At 38.1% G+C, this 20321-nt stretch overlaps 1 protein-coding gene across 1 annotated transcript in view; it reads left to right on the forward strand.

Annotated features, from left to right (window-relative positions):
* Positions 1-19848, forward strand: part of LOC127854754 (uncharacterized) — a 123986-nt gene extending 104138 nt beyond the window's left edge. The window contains exons 2-5 of the mRNA XM_052389810.1: positions 9973-10141; positions 10808-10893; positions 11417-11599; positions 19785-19848. Coding sequence (XP_052245770.1) covers positions 9998-10141; positions 10808-10893; positions 11417-11599; positions 19785-19848 — 477 coding nt within the window. The 5' untranslated portion in view covers positions 9973-9997. The remainder of the gene's footprint in view (positions 1-9972; positions 10142-10807; positions 10894-11416; positions 11600-19784) is intronic.
* The last annotated feature ends 473 nt before the right edge of the window (positions 19849-20321 follow it).

Here is a 20321-nt window from a genome sequence, read left to right on the forward strand (position 1 = left end):
GTTAGAACACGCTAAGGGACCTGGTTACTATCCCTGTTAGAACACGCTTAGGGACCTGATTACTATCCCTGTTAGAACACGCTTAGGGACCTGATTACTATCCCTGTTAGAACACGTGTAAGGACCGGATTACTATCCCTGTTAGAAAACACTTTGAGACCTGATTACTATCCCTGTTAGAACACGCTAAGGGACCTGATTACTATCCCTGTTAGAACACGCTTAGGGACCTGATTACTATTCCTGTTAGAACACGCTTAGGGACCTGATTACTATCCCTGTAAGAACACGCTTAGCGATCTGATTACTATCCCTGTTAGAACACGCTTATGGACCTGATTACTATATCTGTTAGAACACCCTTAAGGACCTAGTCACTATCCCTGTTAGAACACGCTTAGGGACCTGATTACTATCCCTGTTAGAACACGCTAAGGGACCTGATTACTATCCCTGTTTGAACACGCTTATGGACCTTATTACTATCCCTGTAAGAACACGCTTAAGGACCTGATTACTCTCCCTGTTAGAACACGCTTAGAGACCTCATTACTATCCCTTTTAGAACACGCCTAAGGACCTAGATACTATCCCTGTTCGAACACGCTTAGGGACCTGGTTACTATCCCTGTTAGAACACGCTTAGGGACCTGAATACTATCCCTGTTAGAACACGCTTAGGGCTGGTTACTATCCCTGTTAGAACACGCTAAGGGACCTGAAAACTATCCCTGTTAGAACACGTGTAAGGACCTGATTACTATCCCTGTTAGAAAACACTTTGAGACCTGATTACTATCCCTGTTAGAACACGCTAAGGGACCTGATTACTATCCCTGTTAGAACACGCTTAAGGACCTAGGTACTATCCCTGTTAGAACACGCTTAAGGACCTAGGTACTATCCCTGTTAGAACACGCTTAGGGACCTGGTTACTATCCCTGTAAGAACACGCTTAGGGATCCGGTTACTATCCCTGTTAGAACACGCTTAGGGACCAGGTTACTCTCCCTGTTAGAACACGCTTAGGGACCTGGTTACTTTCCCTGTAAAAACACGCTAAGGGACCTGGTTACTATCCCTGTTAGAACAGGCTTAGGGACCCGATTACTATCCCTGTTAGAACACGCTTAGGGCCCTGATTACTATCCCTGTTAGAACACGTGTAATGACCTGATTACTATCCCTGTTAGAACACGTTTAGGGACCTGATTACTATCCCTGTTAGAACACGCTTAGGGATCTGATTACTATCCCTGTTAGAACACGCTTAGGGACCTGATTACTATCCCCGTTAGAACAAGCTTAGGGACCTGGTTACTATCCCTGTTAGAACACGCTTAGGGACCTGATTACTATCCCTGTTAGAACGCGCTTAGGGATCTGATTACTATCCCTGTTAGAACACGTGTAAGGACCTGATTACTATCCCTGTTAAAACATACGATCCACACTTTCCAACCAAAACTCCATGTCATTATTCCGGTTTAATAGGAAGGGTACGAGGTCAAATCGGACTTAAAGTCGTTTTCATTGGTACTTGACCCGAGGTCTTGACTAACTACCTTCTGTCTCGTCTACTTTACATAAGATCTTGTTTTAATATCTGGCTTACTTGACCCGGACTCGTTTTTTCAGCATAATAGCTCACGGTCTAGTGTATAAAAAGCATATCTGATGTTTTAACATATAGTACATATTGTTGTATACAGTGCTCAAGGACACTGATTCTAACATCTTTTGATTTAAATTACTTTACTGTTCCAAACCTGCAAATAGACTTTTGAATTATATAAAAAATCTCGGGACACGTTCGTTTAAATAAGCCATTCAATGTTATTTTTGTTATAGTGTTAAAAAACACGAAAGGCGTGTTTAAACCGTTCCAGTATTTGCTCACATGTGTTTGCCAAAAAATGCTGCGCTTGTAAAAAATATAAACGTTATGTAAACATATGGATAACATTAACCATTCTTCTTAGACACCGTGCACAAACGATGCCAATTTCACATGAATATATTATTTAAGTAATTCAGTCGCTTACTTCAATAAAAGGACGAAAACAATCTCAAGATGGTCAATCATGATTTATCTGCCTTTACATCAGCGCAACTGGTTTGCCGTTTTATCAAAACAAAAACGGTAAAATATACACTTCATTCAAACTTCCAAAAAAGTGTTTTTGTTAAAGGAGAATTGAAACAAAATATGATACAGAGATATACGTTTTCTATTTTGTTTTTAAATTAGTACAACGATAAACGCTGTAAAGTAAACATATTGGTTCCCTTTTGACTATTTAAAATCGGAATACGAAGTAATCTGTGTTGTTTTTCTTGTTACGTTGTATCAAAAAGACGGTATATACCCTGATTTATTTTATGCTTTCCGGTGGTTTATAGAGAAATATCAGTGAAATAAAATTGGTATTCCACTGTTTTAAACAGTGAAAAATAACAGTGACAAATATCGATATTTTTCACTGTTTTACTGTGAAATGACGTCATTTTTTCGACGAAATGACGTCATTAATCCAGCGAAATTATCCAGTTAAACTCATTTACAATGTAAATAAACGGTCAAAAAAGCACAAAATAAAAAGAAAATTTGTTGGATTCGATGGAATATCGATTTTATTTCACTCGTAATCATAGAAAATATATATTTTCACTCGTGGCTTCGCCACTCGTGAAAATATTGTTTTCTATGATCACTCGTGAAATAAATTCGATATTCCACCGAATCCAACAAATATCCTCTATATATCCTTGCTCTTCCAGTTTGAATCGAGTACTCGAAATTACGTTTTCAACTTTAGATAGAAAGTTCTCAGCCATTTGCCTCGTAATGTAAACAAATGCGCAGGTGCAACAATGTACACGAATGCTGGGTATTCTCATAATGGCGTCGTGAAGTATTACAAAAAAGTAAAAGCTTTAGACGGAATAATCATTTGTTTCATTTGTATCTACCGATGAGGATTGTTACACAACTTTATGACTGGACATAACCTTAGAACGGTAGAATAGCATTGGATTACACAGCTACACAGGACAAAATCAATCCTCTTAATTTTAGTATATGTACTTTAAACATCGTGTCTTAATGTGGCTTTCACCTTAGAAAGTTGTTCCAGATACCGAATAAACATATGAGCCTCCTTCTGAAAAACTTAGCCTAGTGCATGTGTCGTACCAGATTAGCTAGTGAAGTCCACACAGGCTTTTCAAATGCATAACGTTCCGCCTTCACTAGATTGTTGTTAAGAAGAGATCTCTTTTAAACGTTTTTAAGCGGAGCGTGACGTTCCTAATAAGCCTGTATTGACTGAGCATGCTAATCTTTGACTAATTTACACACATGCATAAAGCCATGTTTTCCGAAGACGCAACTCATATTAACAATAATATGGTCGTATTTCACCCTGCGTCACTCGACTACCCCGGTACTCAGATCCCCAAGCGATGCTTGGCAGGCCCTAAAGTTCCTCAACCAGATATCACGTGTGTCAGATGTTTTATTTCTTCCAGTGCATTCTGTAGACACCGGATGTACTCGGAGCGCATGTCATGAACGTGGACAGAAATTTATTAGTCACGATGTCAATGAAATGACTTGAGGCAGCGCTTATATTTGTCCGCATGACAAAGAACATTAATTACAATTAGACTGAATAGATTATTTTTGAAGAAGCGGCTTGAGGATTATTTATTGAAGTCGGATTTTACAGTGTTAAGTGGGGATTGCTCGCATGCACTCGTGACTGTAACTGAGTCCTACTTCTCTTTAACATACATGCCGACGGTTTTGGCGACCAACGTGCTTTTGTTGTGACGATAAATGATGTAATTCATTCGCAGTTATGTTCTCCCGATATTTGCAAGCACGAGATTCCTTCATGACCTCGTGTTCTTGACGCATTCGGACATCTTTTTCCGAGTTCATTTCAAATCGATTTAAATATTTGTCACCTTTTTATGTTGAAGCTCAGTTGAAAATCGATGAAAGCAAACTGATAACGAATTTAGGCTTCACGTTAAGCCGTGTTTAATAAATGTTGTCCCAATATATGTGTTATACCACCGAAATTTCGATATCACTTAAAATTTCCATAAATGTTAAAACAAGATGGTGTATACATGTGGCCTGGTTAAAAGCATATTGTTAACTCATTATTGATACACCAGATGGTTTTGCGTTTTACAAAAGAATGAAGTAAATCCGAACGAGGTGTACTGGGTCGATCATAGAAAGGTATTCGAGCAGTTTCGCGCTATAAAGAGACCTTTAAGCGTGACTTGAAAAGGAACGTCGTAGCTCTTGCATTTATGTATGTATTTCTTTTGACCTTGCAGTCAAGGACAACCCATGAAAGTGCAAGCAGTTATTTCCAATGGGGTCCTTTGGGGTTTTTTTTATAAAGAGACAGCAAGCAGAAGAGACAGTATTGGGATACAAGGAATCCGGGTGCAATGCACTAGCTCTTTGCGAATAGATCCCTTGGTTCTTTTACGTGCTCAGTGTATAGCACCGATACACGCGAGAATTACCTGGCTTTCATACCAGTACATCTTTAGCTAGATGGGAAACACTTGAAGCATTTCTGAAATTCCCAGTGCCCCGGCCGGGATTTGAACCAGAGACCTTTGGAATGGTAGACCAGAGTGTAACCACTCGACCACCGCACTACCCTTGACCAGACATCGTCCTGTACACGTTGTTCTGGAGCTACGCAAGCCGCACATGTCATGAGTCTAATTTTCGCATGGCGCAGGTCAGTCTTTCTGTAATTGCACACATTGACAGACAGATACCCGTTGATAGCAACATTGGAAAATCATGTTTATTCTCCGACACCGTTTGTTTTGCAACTTTTACATAGCGGTGAGTGTGTTCGCCGTCGGAGCGGAATGTCGAAGGTAAACGTCTCGGACGGAGCTTTTACGGTCTCCCAAAGAAGGCGAATACATAGTCGTGCCCGTTAGTGTCAGATCGTTCTAGTTCCAATAAAGATGCAGTGCACAGAGGCTGATCAGGGACGGCATCTTTCACTTGTATGGCAGGGACGGCATTTTCCACTTGTATGGCAGGGACGGCATCTTCCACTTGTATGGTAGGGACGCATCTTCCACTTGTATGGCAGGGACGGCATGTTCTACTTGTATGGCAGATACGGCATCTTCCACTTGTATGGTAGGGTCGGCATCTTCCACTTGTATGGTAGGGACGCATCTTCCACTTGTATGGTAGGGACGCATCTTCCACTTGTATGGTAGGGACGCATCTTCCACTTGTATGGTAGGGACGCATCTTCCACTTGTATGGTAGGGACGCATCTTCCACTTGTATGGTATTTTGTGTTTAAGGTATCCTCTTCTTATCAAACCTCCAGTTAAGGCGTAAAGCGTCGTCCCAGATAAGCCTGTGTGGACTAGACAAGCTAATACGGGAGGAAGCTTAAAGCATTTGTATTAAGCTCCGATGTCCCAGAATGAGATTCTCTGTGTTCACCTGCTTAAAATCAAGTCATCCATGCACTAACACCGTGGCCAGGGAACGTCGGTACCACTGTTTTCAAATGGCCGGCGATATCAGAGGAGATAATCAAGTGACAAAGAAGCTTGCGATGTCCATGCCGAGACAGGTAGTTTTCGCCGATTATTCATATATATATATATATTTGTTTTTAATGCCGCTCACTTTCCTGCCATATCGGCAAGACAGTGATAAACGTTTATATCGTATTTATAGTCGCTCTTTATCTCGACATTACTGGTGCAAAATTTCTAAGCGGGTCACAAAATTACAGCTCCGGTAAAAAAATTCGCAAACAATCGAAGCGCGCAAGTGAATGCTAAATACATTTCTCACAATAATGCTATCCGTCCATGGATACTATGCAATTTATCGGCAAGCTAAAACAGATTTTGTAAATTTACCTTAATTACGGACACTGGACGAGTGTACAAGAAAAGAAGAAGCATTAGAATGGAAGGTATAATTAGATGTATGAACAATAGAACGCTTTAACTTGTAACAATAGGTACAAAAAACATAATTGTTTCTAGCGCATATCATCTTAAATTATTGACAGATGATTTATATGTGATTTTTTATACTAAAAACCGATTTGGAAATATTAACGAACCATTCAAATAATCAATGGTTTATGAATCAATGTTCGACCATAGTTCTTAAGAACATAAGGATTAGTACATAGCATTCCTAAACTTATATACATAACGGAATAACGGTTCTTTCATAAAAATTGGTGAAGCCATTGTAGTTATATAACCGCTCGTAATGTGTGGAATCTCTTTTGCGTAGATTAGAAAATTAATGCGAATTATAACTACTTAAAAAATCCTGCATAAGTGGTATACTTTTTCATCATGCCGATTCGACGCTTTAATACATTTGCGCTATTTGGTCAAAACGAAAACCGCACTGTTAACTGAATGTTATACAATTTAAACCTGCTTTCGAAACTAGATGAAGCGTTTTTTTCTTATTATATCCCTGCGGCCATTTTGTTTCACAAGTAAAAGTAGGAATTTAGAGTTTATATACACTGATGAATGAATAAGCGCCACAATGATTGTCAGATATTGTAATGATAAACCACCCATTTTGTAATAAAGATTGAAAACGTAACTGACTATTCAGTCCGTGTATTTAAACGACGTTAGTCCTGTCTTGATAGCATACAGTTTTATTTTGGTGTGCATTTGGTACGGACTGCGCGTGAGTATATGTTTTTTCTTGCTATGGAGTTTTATACCGGCACGTGACAGCGTTTGGCAATTTCTGCTAGCTTTCTTGTATTAAACAAAGACCTGTTGTCTATAGGTCTTTGTATTAAATAAATACGATGGTTAACATATTTTGGAATTATTAGGTGTTTTATGATTTAAGCAATTGTAATTTATTCTTCTAGATAAAAAATAGCAGTAGGGTACGGTCGATAACACTTGTTTATTGTTTAAACATTAATATTAATTTATGCATTTGCACTCTTGCACGTTTGTTAAAACACAATAGTTTAATACGGTCGACTGGAAATGATGCTGTTTTAATATCAATTTACGGTTGTAGTATTTTCTTAATGCGCACACTTGCAATATCGACTTAAAATAAAAGTGTGTTTCCTTTCTTAACACCGTCTTGGATATTGTACCAGTCCGATTCGCCAAAATGAGTTCATATTTGCAGTTCGACTGGGCGTCGGTTAAAGTATGCTTTTTCTCAGTTACTCTGCGCATCTCTCCACTTTTACTATTGACGGTTCTATGTTTATGAACCCACTTTTGAAAGGTTTGGGGAGGAAGGGCGGTCAAAAAGATTTGCCAACCGTCTGCCCGTCCTTCTGCACTCGCGTTGTTTTTGTTGCTGTTGTTGTTGTTTGTTTGTTGTTGTAGTTGTTGTTGTTGTTTTTTTTGGCGGGGGGGGGGTGGGGGTGGGGGTGGGTTACTCACTCAAAAAAGGATGTGAACTTGCCAACATATTTAGGTGTGGATGTTTTCAATATACTGTATGGTATCCTGCATTGTAACCCTTTAAAAAACGTATGTGTAGCTTGTAAATAAAAAACAACAACAACAGCGTATTATCTTTGGAACCACAAGTTGTATTTCAACCGTGTGTCATAACAGCAGTTAGTTGTTCTGTCCAATCGTTCGACATTTGCCGTTTTTCGAGGGAAATAAGTGAAAGAAGTCGGTCACTTATTGTGTGTTTCAATACATGTATAATCAGATATACACGAAATCTGAATGTGCTGCTTGTAAATGCATTTACTAAATGATGCGAGGCTTCAATACTCTGCTTATTCTTTTTTTTTCTTTCTTCACTGTTTTTTTTTCATCTTCTTCCTCTTTTTCGTATTCTTATTCATTTGGGAATTAATTTAGCCGCACGTTGGAAAAACGGGTCTTATGCATGTGCGTTGTGGTTTCATTACACTAAATCATTTTGTATCCCTCCGTGGTCCTTTCGAAAGTAGTGCCGATTTCTAAAGAGTTCCTTTTCTCTTCGGTATTAAAAGCAATTTAGCGATCGCACCCATGCTTTTTGTGATTATTTCCTGCATTCTGTGTGTGTCTGCAACATTTTGGCGCATTTCATTGGGGATTAGGTTGAAAGATGACTGTTTGGGGTGCGTTTATTGAAGAACGGGGCTTTTGTCGAAATTTCACTTTCAAAACTCTGTTTTCAGAGGGTGCTTGCCTTTTAGCGAATTTTACTTTCTTAGAAGTTGCGAGACCATATGTTTTTGACTGCATGTATTGAAAGAAGACAGATTTATCTTTAAAATGATACCGGTCTTGCAAAATTTGATATATATGAGATAAAAGAAAAATGCTTTGAAAGTTGACAGTTTTATAAAGGGACCCTATGGGAAATGGAATTAGTGTAATATAACCTTGTGTCATCCCAGATATGTATTTGCTGGCAAATTAGGGACGGCAAATTCCGTCTACACTGAATTGTGCTGTTCAGGAAAAGCTAAATTTAAACGATTTTTTTTAATAAAAAGGAAAGTGTCGTCATTTATATGCCTATGCTGAGTACACAAGCTAATTTGGGATGACACTGTTCGCACGCTTATTAAGCCCCGATTTTCCAGAGTCAAGCTAATGTATCAGTTAAATGCCCATATGTTGAAATGGTATATAATGTGACCGAAAACAAGTGAAAAAGAAACCGAATTAATCACGGATATTTTTCTTACATTAGCGCAGCCTCTGGCGCAATAGAAATTTACACCGTAAAACAAATCAAAAGCTTTTATTTAACTACAGTTGAAGTACACGAAGAGCAGAAAAAGTACTCTTACGATCACAGCAACAAAATCAAATCAGTTACCCACATGCGGGAATACAAATATAAAAAAGTTGCAAAATTAAATAAACCGTGGCCTAGAATAACATAGTAAACTTAGTGATTTAGAACACATTAAGTGCCCTACATATGTTATTCGTAAATGCAAAGGTTGTTAATTGTCATATAATTGCATTACGCTTGAATAGTCTCATACAAATGATAGTATTTCGTAAAATTTTACCTCAACTTAGTATAAAATCTGTCAATTTGCAATTCAGTATAATGCTGTTTTGACAGGTTTTTGACAGGTTGACACACTTAACAATTAAAAAGAAAATAAACTGCGCGAGAAAACATATTTCATCAGCGTTGCTTTATGTTTAGCATTGTGTATGTTGTTCAAAAGCTATAGTCGTGACACAATACGGTTAAGGCGGCACTTAACGCTTATGAATTGGGCCGTGCTCTGTGAAAATGGGGCTTAATGCATGTGCGTAAAGTATCGTCCCAGATTAGCCTGTGCAGTCGTTTATAGAAAGTCTCTTCTTTGCATAAATCCAGTTAAGGCGGAAAGTGTCGTCCCTGATTAGCCTGTGCGGGCTGCAGAGGATAATCCGGGATAACACTTTACGCACATGCATTAAACCCCTTTCCACAGAGCACGGCTGAATTAAGCCTCGTTTTTTCCAGAGCGAGACTCATATGCAATTCTTTTTGGCAAAGGATACGAAACGGTAGAGGCTATTAAAATGACCGATTTTTTTTTCTTTCATAGTGTTTTGATTACGACTTAATGTAACGTGTAGCGACGTCTGCTTAAAAATGTTGCAAATTCCTTTTTAATTATGATGTTTAACATTGGAGCGAAATATTATGAAACAAATCACATTTCTTACTATGTAACTTATGCATCTACGACGCAAGTACTTTTTTCTCTAAATTAAGAATAGAGAAACATGCTGCTTACATAATTTAATACCCGTATACATAATTTAATACACTTATAACCACATGTTGACATTACCGATCTAATGATTAATAAAAAATCGCCCCAAAATCTAATATAACCATCACGGTCTCGGACCCCAAATTCACAGAATAATATTTACGACACTTTATTTGACAAACAACGCATTCCCTCTTATCAGGTGACATTTACCTTGGCCTTGCAATATGTCCTTGACCCAGGAACAGTGTGAGACGTTCTGGAAATCCGCGGACATTAACGTGGACGGCTTTCTGACCATTCAGGAACTTGCCGTCGCCCTGAGGGGTTACCGCGCTCCAGGGAGCAAACTTACTGACAAGGACATCGCTGTAAGTTCAAGAGCACTCCTTTTTATGATCTATGTTATTGTATTGTCATGTGTTTGTTTTTCATTTTTAAATGGATTTCGACCCCTTTAAAACAGTTTCTTACAACACAGATGTTTCAAAATTGTATATGTCGTCTCCATAGTTTTCAAAAGAATGACCAGTAGGTAATTACTTGCAATTAAGTTGATTGTCGAATGGTAATTAATGGAGTTAACATTATAGTTTTACTAGCGTCGCAAACAAATATTAAATTGATTATCATCATACTTGTATGTTCTTAATTCAAGAGATTCACCTGCTTATTGAGTCATCACATCATTAGTAAACGGTTTTATGAAGTCTGCAAACATGAACGATTTATTGAAGAACTTCGTTGGTTGTCCAGTCCAATAACTGAACACAATTCTGTTCAAGATGGCGTCCAAGATGGCCGCAAAAACCTATTAATGATGATAACCTTGCGATTATCCACTCAAATTTCATTATTTTGATATCAATACTTAAGTTTTGGGGGCACAGAACACATCGACAAAAGACGAAGTCCTTATAGTTTTGCCAAAATCAGTTATCTACGCATTAATTCGTCCACTAAAATAGTCTTCTTTTTTAATTACGAAATTTCGTGCCGACGTATACATAAATGATTGTAAAGTATTACGATTTCAGTTTATGTTCAACTCCATCGACAAGAATCAAGACCATAATATCTCTAAGGCAGAATTCTTCGAGGAAATGAGCAAGCCCCCTCGCTCGTAAGTGTTCGTTGTTGTTATTTTTAGCGGAATTCTGTAATTACATTTTCCGTTAAGTAAGACTACCAGCACATCGTTTTTCGTCGCGGTTTTTCTGCCTGCTTATATGTGGTTACTATAGTTGATATTATTTTAGAGCAAGCTGGACAAAAACAACAACATATTTTTAACTATTAAAGCAAGTGTTATCTATAAAGGCGGAACAATTCTCGTACAGACCGCGGACGAATGTGCATCATTGTAATATTTTACTTTTTTTTTTTTTGAGACACACCGATAATTCTATGTTTTTATGTATACTGCTTATTAAAATTTGCACAAAGTTATATATATATACTATGTAATTGCAATCCATAACTAATTGGAAAAACTAATTGTTTGGTATGGTCCATTTTGATGATCATAACATAGGTTGACATTTGGAAAAGACATTTTAATATCAATATTTTATATATTATCAAAACATAAAAAAAATAATAATGACACTGTGTTTCTTACATTTATAAAAAAAATCTGTTTACAGCCAAACGCTCAAGGACACTTTCAAAGCGTTCGACAAAGACGGAAATGGTTCCCTGTCTCGTTCTGAACTCGAGGCTGTGGTCCGTGCTTCAAAGTGCTTCAAACCAGAAGAGATCGAAGCTGCAATAGCGGAGATATTTAACACCGCAGACATCAATCATGACGGATCTGTCAGTCTTGAAGAGTTTTTGTCTGTCGTTAGCTAACACGCACGTTTCCGACCGAGTCCGAGTCCGCCATGTTTTGTCACACGTCGTCCGTTTAATGACGCCTTTACTCGGACATTTATTCGGTCTTAATTGTGGATTTGTGTTCATCCCTGGAAGATAAAAAACGCGCAATGCGCATTGTATCCATACCGTGAAGTCACTGCGATCTTGTAATCCTGTATGCTTAGCTGCAAAACGCATCGCGAATGCTTGCGCTTTATCTACACCAATACATAATCCTATCGTATTCATACACTTTTGAATTACTCATTTACGTACCGCTCGTATGATACTCGAACCAACTACCCACTGTATACATGTTCTTCATTCTACCAACTTAAACATTGATTTAATCCACAATAACATAAGTTTATAACATTTCATTGTTGTTATGCTTAAACTTAAAAGTAAAAGTCAATGTCATATTATTTTTATGTTTGAAATTCAAAACACAAAAACAAACATGGATCCGTATTCACCAAACAATTCTTAGACTTAAGTCTAAGAATAAAGAAAATTCTTTAAATTAGAATATTCAAGAATTTCTTTAATTTCGAGTCAAACACTGCAGTAAACATCTCTATCTATATTATTCTTCATATACAACACTTTATTAATGACATAATCACCAGTGGAGGCCTGTATATATTCAAACACTGAACACATTTTTCTTGGTTCTAAGTATATTGTTTTATTCTTAAGTCTAAGAATCGGTTGGTGAATACGGGTCCAACAGCAAGTTATATGAGCCTCGATCTGGGAAAACTGAGCCTTACGCATGTGCGTAAAGTGTCGTCCTAGATTAGCCTGTGCAGTCCGCAAAGTCTAATCAGAAACAATCTTTATCCCAGCATCAGACGTGCATTGTCGAAATAAACCACTGTGGAATAAATTTTCCTCTATTTCGGCAGTGCTGAAATATAGCTGTCACGCGCGGCGGAGAATGGTCATATTACTCGGAATCAACTATAAAGTAATCATTTTAGTAAAATCGAATCAGATTCAACAAAACAAACAATTTGATATCAAGATGTAATATATTTTTAACAAAAAAATGCAACTCCAAAAGCAAAAAACAAACATTTTTTTACAAATATTAAGTGCGCGTACTCGTGACGTCATTATAAACACGTCATACGACACAATGTTCTTTCACGCTAAAGCTGCAGTTGTAAAGTGCGTTTTTTCATTATTTCTTAAAAATCGGGGACGTAGAGGTATGATAAACAGAAAAACAGGTGAGTTACTGATCATTTTGTAATGTATTGGGCTCGGCACGATTAAAACAATGAAACAATGTTTGCTTAAAATAACTTTGGGAGTTATCGTGTTGTTCGATTTTCCTATTCTATTTTTAAAGAAATAATTTACGACTTAGAAAAATGATGGGATAAATCGAATACTAGGTCGGTGCCGAATAAAGCAAAGTTTATTTTGCTCGGCATGAGAATCTGAACCACTCGCCAAGGCTCGTGGTTCAGATTTTCTAAGCCTCGCAAAATAATTTTTGCTTTATTCGGCACCGACCTAGTATTCTTTATTTTCACCGCAACCGGATTTTTGTTTAGAAGAGACTTTTTTTATAACGAAGAGTTCGATAAAAGCAGAAAGTGTCGTCCCTGATTACCCTGTGCAGACTGTTAATCTGGGACGACACTTTATGCACATATATTAAGCCCAGTTTCCCCACTACGATGCTCATATAAGATATTGAGTTTGAATCCAACTGGAGCTATATGTGTCGAAACAAAATATATGGAGATACACTGCATGATTTCACAAAATATTCTTTGAATAATAAAAAGCTATTTATGAAAACTGAATACAAATTGTTCTTTTATGTTACCGTGTTCAAGACATGTGCCCTATTTTACAAATATGTATTAACTGTGTATCCACGGTAACAACGCAAACAGGATGCTGTCAAGGTGATAACACCCGGTAATAACATGGTTACATTAATGAGGAGAGCCTGTAGATTTGACATTGTTTCGCACAGCAACTCCATATCAAAACACAGCTGATCAAACACGCGCATGACAACATTTTCGTCTAGAATCTTTATATGATTTAATTGCATTACAATGGCGTATTAAAATTGTATTTCTGATAATATATATTTAGGATCTGACATGAATTGTCATATCATACCATATTTTATTAAACGAGTTCATGAATTTGTTAGTAAGCGAGCCTTTGGTATGATTCCATTTACGATGGAATCATTCCACGCACATCACAAATGTAACCGATTGAACATATATTTTTTAGTGACGTTAGGAATTGCTTCGACGTGTGTATGTATGTTGGTTTCTTAACATAAAAAAACCATATCAATTTTATAATTATGAATTAAGACTGATGTAAGATATCATGGTATGAGATGGTTTTCTTTAATGCAGTGAATGCAATGTAACCGTCGTGCAAGAGATTGTTAAGTATTCTGTAACCTCAATGATGAACGCTTGGAATGATCATGACATAAATGAGACGCTTTCATAACAATAGTCCGTTCTGAGCCCAACACAGAGGTGAATGTAATGTAACCGTCGTGTAAGAGATTGCTTTTGCCATTCTCTTCATTATCGAGGTAAGTTTATTTTGTCCGATAGGTTGTCGTTTAAACCATTGTTCCCTAGGTTTCATGTTTGACAGCATCGTGTAGGTTGCAATATAAACTGGGTCAGATGATTTACAATAATCAGCTGGTCTTCTACTTGCATGTAAATTGCAACAGGACATTTCGCCCACAATTTCATTTGCCCACATTTTTGGTTTAACATCCCATACATCCCTTGGATTACCCCCTTGCCTAGTTTTAGACTGCATTTCTTCAAATTCTAAATATTCCTTGCCTTCATCATCTATACAAAGATTCAGGTCGCCCCAACACATACTTCTGTGCTCATCGCTGCCCCGTAAGCCAAAATATATCGTGTTAAAGAACCACAACGAGTTAATAACGCTCTCCGGGATGGACTGTCCTAGTTTGTTAGTGTTCCATAGCTCGTCGATTTCATTATCAGTGATTGAGTCTGCTCGCTGGGGCTTATTTCATAGACCCTCGCGTTTCAGCTGTTTTTGTTTGGCATGCAACACATCCTTTAATTTCACGAATTCCTAACCATGAATCAGAGAATATGTGCAGTTCCGATCCAAAAAATATCGTTCAAAACTGCCAAAGAATGCGCGGAGTGTTGTTGGTTCGTAGTTGGAACCGTCTGGTTTTTTCACACTTTATAGCAAAAATTTGCACAATACTTCGCATAACTCATTTGGTGGCATTTCGGATATATCGTGCGTGATATTTTGTGTTTGTAGAAAGGCAGAAAGTAATTTCATGTCATAAAACGTTTCTGATTTGGTATTTTTGTTATTTTGCTTGACTACAAAATCATTTACATCATCGTCGGTGATTGTTGCAAACCTGTTCGAACTGTCAGCGTTCATTTCTTCAGTAATCAAACTCAGCCTAGATACGGATAGACCAGCCTCGTAATTGCTGCTATCGATCGAAACTGTGTACAGTACATCTTGTTCTACTTTTTTGTGCGATTATAATGCCGTTACCTCTGCCGTCGATTTTGACAGATGCGCCTAACGATATTGTATAGATTTTCGACGCCATAATGTTGACAAACAATGCGGAGGAATACATGACATATGTTAACTTGTAATCCGGCAAGCCAATAGAATTGATCGAAGGTTGTATTACACGTGTGTAATAAAAAAAATATGTAATGGATGTATTAGATGGGAAACAGGGTATAGCATGTAATAAAATTATATATATTAACATTGCAATGCGGCAATTGGCCATCATAGTTGTATCTTAACATTGCAATGCGGCAATTGGCCACCATAGTTGTATCTTAACATTACAATGCGGCAATTTACGATCATAGTTGTATCTTAACATTACAATGCGACAATTGGCGATCATAGTTGTATCTTAACATTACAATGCGGCAATTGGCGATCATAGTTGTATCTTAACATTACAATGCGGCAATTGGCGATCATAGTTGTATCTTAACATTGCAATGCAGCAATTGGCCATCATATTTGTATCTTAACATTGCAATGCGGCAATTGACCATCATAGTTGTATCTTAACATTGCAATGCGGCAATTGGCAATCATAGTTGTATCTTAACATTGCAATGCGGTAATTGGCCATCATAGTTGTATCTTAACATTGCAATGCGGTAATTGGCCATTATAGTTGCGATTGTGTCGGCATTGCAATGCGGCAATTGGCGATCATAGTTGCGATTGGGTCGGCATTGCAATGCGGCAATTGGCCATCATAGTTGCGATTGGGTCGGCCTTGCAATGCGGCAATTGGCCATCATAGTTGAGATTGGGTCGGCATTGCAATGCGGCAATAGGCGATCATAGTTGCGATTGGGTCGGCATTGCAATGCGGCAATTGGCCATCATAGTTGCGATTGGGTCGGCATTGCAATGCGGCAATTGGCCATCATAGTTGCGGTTGGGTCGGCATTGCAATGCGGCAATAGGCCATCATAGTTGCGATTGGGTCGGCATTGCAATGCGGCAATTGGCCATCATAGTTGCGATTGGGTCGGCATTGCAATGCGGAAATTGGCAATCATAGTTGCGATTGGGTCGGCATTGCAATGCGGCAATCGGCCATCATAGTTGCGATTGGGTCGGCATTGCAATGCGGCAATTGACCATCATAGTTGCGATTGGGTCGGCCTTGCAATGCGGCAATTGGCCATCATAGTTGAGATTGGGTCGGCATTGCAATGCGGCAATTGGCGATCATAGTTGCGATTGGGTCGGCATTGCAATGCGGCAATTGGCGATCAAAGTTGCGATTGGGTCGGCATTGCAATGCGGCAATAGGCGATCATAGTTGCGATTGGGTCGGCATTGCAATGCGGCAATTGGCCATCATAGTTGAGATTGGGTCGGCCTTGCAATGCGGCAATTGGCGATCAAAGTTGCGATTGGGTCGGCATTGCAATGCGGCAATAGGCGATCATAGTTGCGATTGGGTCGGCATTGGAATGCGGCAATTGGCCATCATAGTTGCGATTGGGTCGGCATTGCAATGCGGCAATTGGCGATCAAAGTTGCGATTGGGTCGGCATTGCAATGCGGCAATTGGCCATCATAGTTGCGATTGGGTCGGCATTGCAATGCGGCAATTGGCCATCATAGTTGCGATTGGGTCGGCATTGCAATGCGGCAATGGGCCATCATAGTTGCGATTGGGTCGGCATTGCAATGCGGCAATTGGCGATCATAGTTGTTTCTTAACATTGCAATGCGGCAATTGGCGATCATAGTTGTATCTTAACATTGCAATGCGGCAATTGGCGATCATAGTTGTATCTTGACATTGCAATGCGGCAATTGGCCATCATAGTTGCGATTGGGTCGGCACTGGCTTATCAGGCTTATCAGGGACGACACATTCCGCCTAAACTGGATTTACACTAAGAAGATACTTCCTTAAAATAAAAATAAACATTAAACGGAAATTGTCGTCCATGATTAGCCTGTTTGTACTTCACAGGCTAATCCGGGTCGATACTTTCCGTTTTATGGTATTGTTCCATCACCCCGTTTTTCAGAGCAAGGTTCATGTCTAGTAGATCATGTAGCTCGGTTAAGTCGTGACACGTTTCGTTCGACACACCGATACAGACGAGTTAATCGTTTTTGGTGCAAAACAGAACATTGTGTCGTTTGGTCGTGTGAACATTGTTATTTGTGCAGAAAAGTAGGAATGTACATTCAGAGTGAATGTCGATTTTACATGAACGACTTTCAGAATGTACATGTACAACCCGTTTATGCAATTGTATACAACTATGAAATATTCGACGTTGAAGTACCATCTGTTCTGAACTTGTATTCGTGTTTGTAAATCATCGAAGTGTTAATTGTTCTTCACGTTAAGAAGGCAATTTGTAGCACGTGTTATTTTTGGTTTAAAAAAAGGTTGCTTTAATATTTATTATTTGTAAGCAATCGCTATACAAAAAACATTCCCAAGTCAGGCAGAAAACATAAAAAAAAATCAGTTATACAAAGGACACGCACAAACTGTGAAAATTCGCTCGGTTTTGAAATACAAACTCAGTAAATTGAAACGACGGCCATTAGTTAATTGTTGCGGAACTTTGTTTCTTAACACTTTATAGATCCGGGAATCGATACTTTATCTTGTTTAATCATTTAGAAAAGAATGTTCATGGTTTCGTTTTACTACTGCGCACAGTGAACTTTAATTACTTAAAACCTCACAAAACCTGCACTTGATAATTGATCTTGTTGAACCAAGTATAGAGAGACAATTTTATTCGTGCGTTGTATCATATTTCACCCCAACGACAAACCTGTCAAGGGGATGATGATGATGATGATGATGATGATGAGGAGGAGGAGGAGGAGGAGGAGGAGGAGGAGGATGAACATGAATGATGATGATGATGATGATGATGATGATGATGATGATGATGATGATAGTGGTGGTGTTGGTGATGATGATGATGATGATGATGATGATGATGATGATGATGATGATGATGATGATGATGATGATGATGATGATGATGATTATGATGATGATGATGATGATGACATTTTATTTAAATGTGGATTTTTATATACGGCAAAAAATAAAACGAACTATCAAAATATTAAATAATACTTCAAGTGCATTTGTCTTTATTTCAATAAATGTATTTACTTATAAATCTAGTGTACTTTATTTAATGTAAAATATCATCTAACTTAATTAGTGTTGTAACATGAATGTCTTCACCACGTAGGCTTTTAAACCTGGCTGGTAGGGTTAACTCTATGTAGGCAATACGCGTTTTGCTGATTGATCGATACAAAAGGTTTCAAACGCTATATATTTGTTAACGATTGCGATTTATCATAATGCATTAACTAGCTTACATGTTAAATTTATTTCTTACTCAGACATATTATTTTGCTTGTTTGAAATTTTAATTACTTGGTCAATTGTTACTATGTCCCTTAAACTAAAACTTAATAATCGTCTTAGATTTGTACAATGCTGACGTGTTAATATGACGTAATGTGGAAGCGACCTTTTTAAACATTAGCTGGGGAATGCAAGACTGACTCTCCGAGACCACCACATTTCAGTCTCCATCGATGGAAGACCCATCTCCAACTTCAGATTCGCTGATGACATTGATGGCACCAGCAGTGAACTCCAAGATCTTACCAAGAGAATGAAAGAGCAGGAGCATACGGGATGGCGGTCGGCACGGAGAAGTCGTAGATCATTGTAAACAGCACGACCAACCCCAGTGCAGACATCATCATGAACGGGGAGAAGATGGGCGAAGTGACCAGCTTAAAGTACTTTTGAGCATCCCTGTCCAAGGATGGTACCAGTACCGCTATGGTCAGTATATGAATTGCTATGGCTACCGCGGGCTCTAAGGGAGGGAAATGCTACTCATAAGTTATCTCCTTAGACAAATGCCCAACTCGTGTTCCGTTATGTAAACTAACATTTCCTTGTAAGTTTTCAAGCATTGATTTACGTAATATTTCAGTGAAACAAAAATGAATAACTTATATGTCTTATTTTCGTGCTTCGTTCTTTAAATCGAAACGTAACACAAAAAGGCGGCATTAACACGAAACAAAGTCATCATCTACAATACTTGATTGGATAATACGAATGATTCCATTCAAATGCAATCTGGAAAAATGAACAGACCGGAGAAGTTCGCATGGATTTATGAAACAATCATTTGAATAATTATGCGCTTTATATATAAAATTTATAAATTCACTTATTGCGACATAAACAATTGGCGGCGTTCTCTAGATATGTTCATGCAACGTTAATAATTATGACATAAATACGAAGGAATAAGTAACAACTTTTCATTCTTACGCTGCCATACATTTTCAAATATTTTCACAAAAGCTCTCTTTGATCATTTAAATGTTATGTTATCACTTAAACGTCTGTTCAATACTCGTCTTAGCAGAACTGCTTGCAATACATAGTTTCAATACATAGTTAATAGTATTGACATAAGTATGACCTTACGGTCTCAACCTTTACACACATAAATAGACAGATAGCGCATCCGTCTCCGCACAGAGATTTGACCGGAACCAGCATAGCTTTATCAAATCCCTGCCGTTACAACCACATAATGGTAACCAAGCCACGTGGCACAATTGTTAACCCGTTGCTATTTTTAGATTTTTTTAATTAGGATATTTTTATTACGAAGCTAAATTTAGGCCCTTTTTCAAAATGTAAAATAAAATGATACTAATGTTCAGCAAATAATACCAAACAAAAAATAAATCCTTCCAAATCTGGAAGGATTTTCTTGTGATGGCAAGTTGTAAGCGTGAAACGGCAACTTGGCGTGGGGAGTGCAAACGCATTGTTAAAACAATTTGATACATTGGTTACTTCCAATGAAGAAAGATACGATAAGCGCTCTTGGAAAACGGACTTAACCCTTTGCATGCTGTGATATTTGTCGTCTGCTAAATTGGAGTCTGCCGAATTTGTAAAATCATCATTTTCTTCACTTTTTTCAAAGACCACTATCAGAATAACAAACAGTTTGGATCCTGGTCAGACGCCACGTTTTATGGCGTCTGATCTTGATCCAAACTGTTTGCAAAGGCCTTTAAAATTCGGTT

The sequence above is a fragment of the Dreissena polymorpha genome, chromosome 13 (assembly GCF_020536995.1).
Source record: "Dreissena polymorpha isolate Duluth1 chromosome 13, UMN_Dpol_1.0, whole genome shotgun sequence".
NCBI classification, from domain to species: domain Eukaryota; kingdom Metazoa; phylum Mollusca; class Bivalvia; order Myida; family Dreissenidae; genus Dreissena; species Dreissena polymorpha.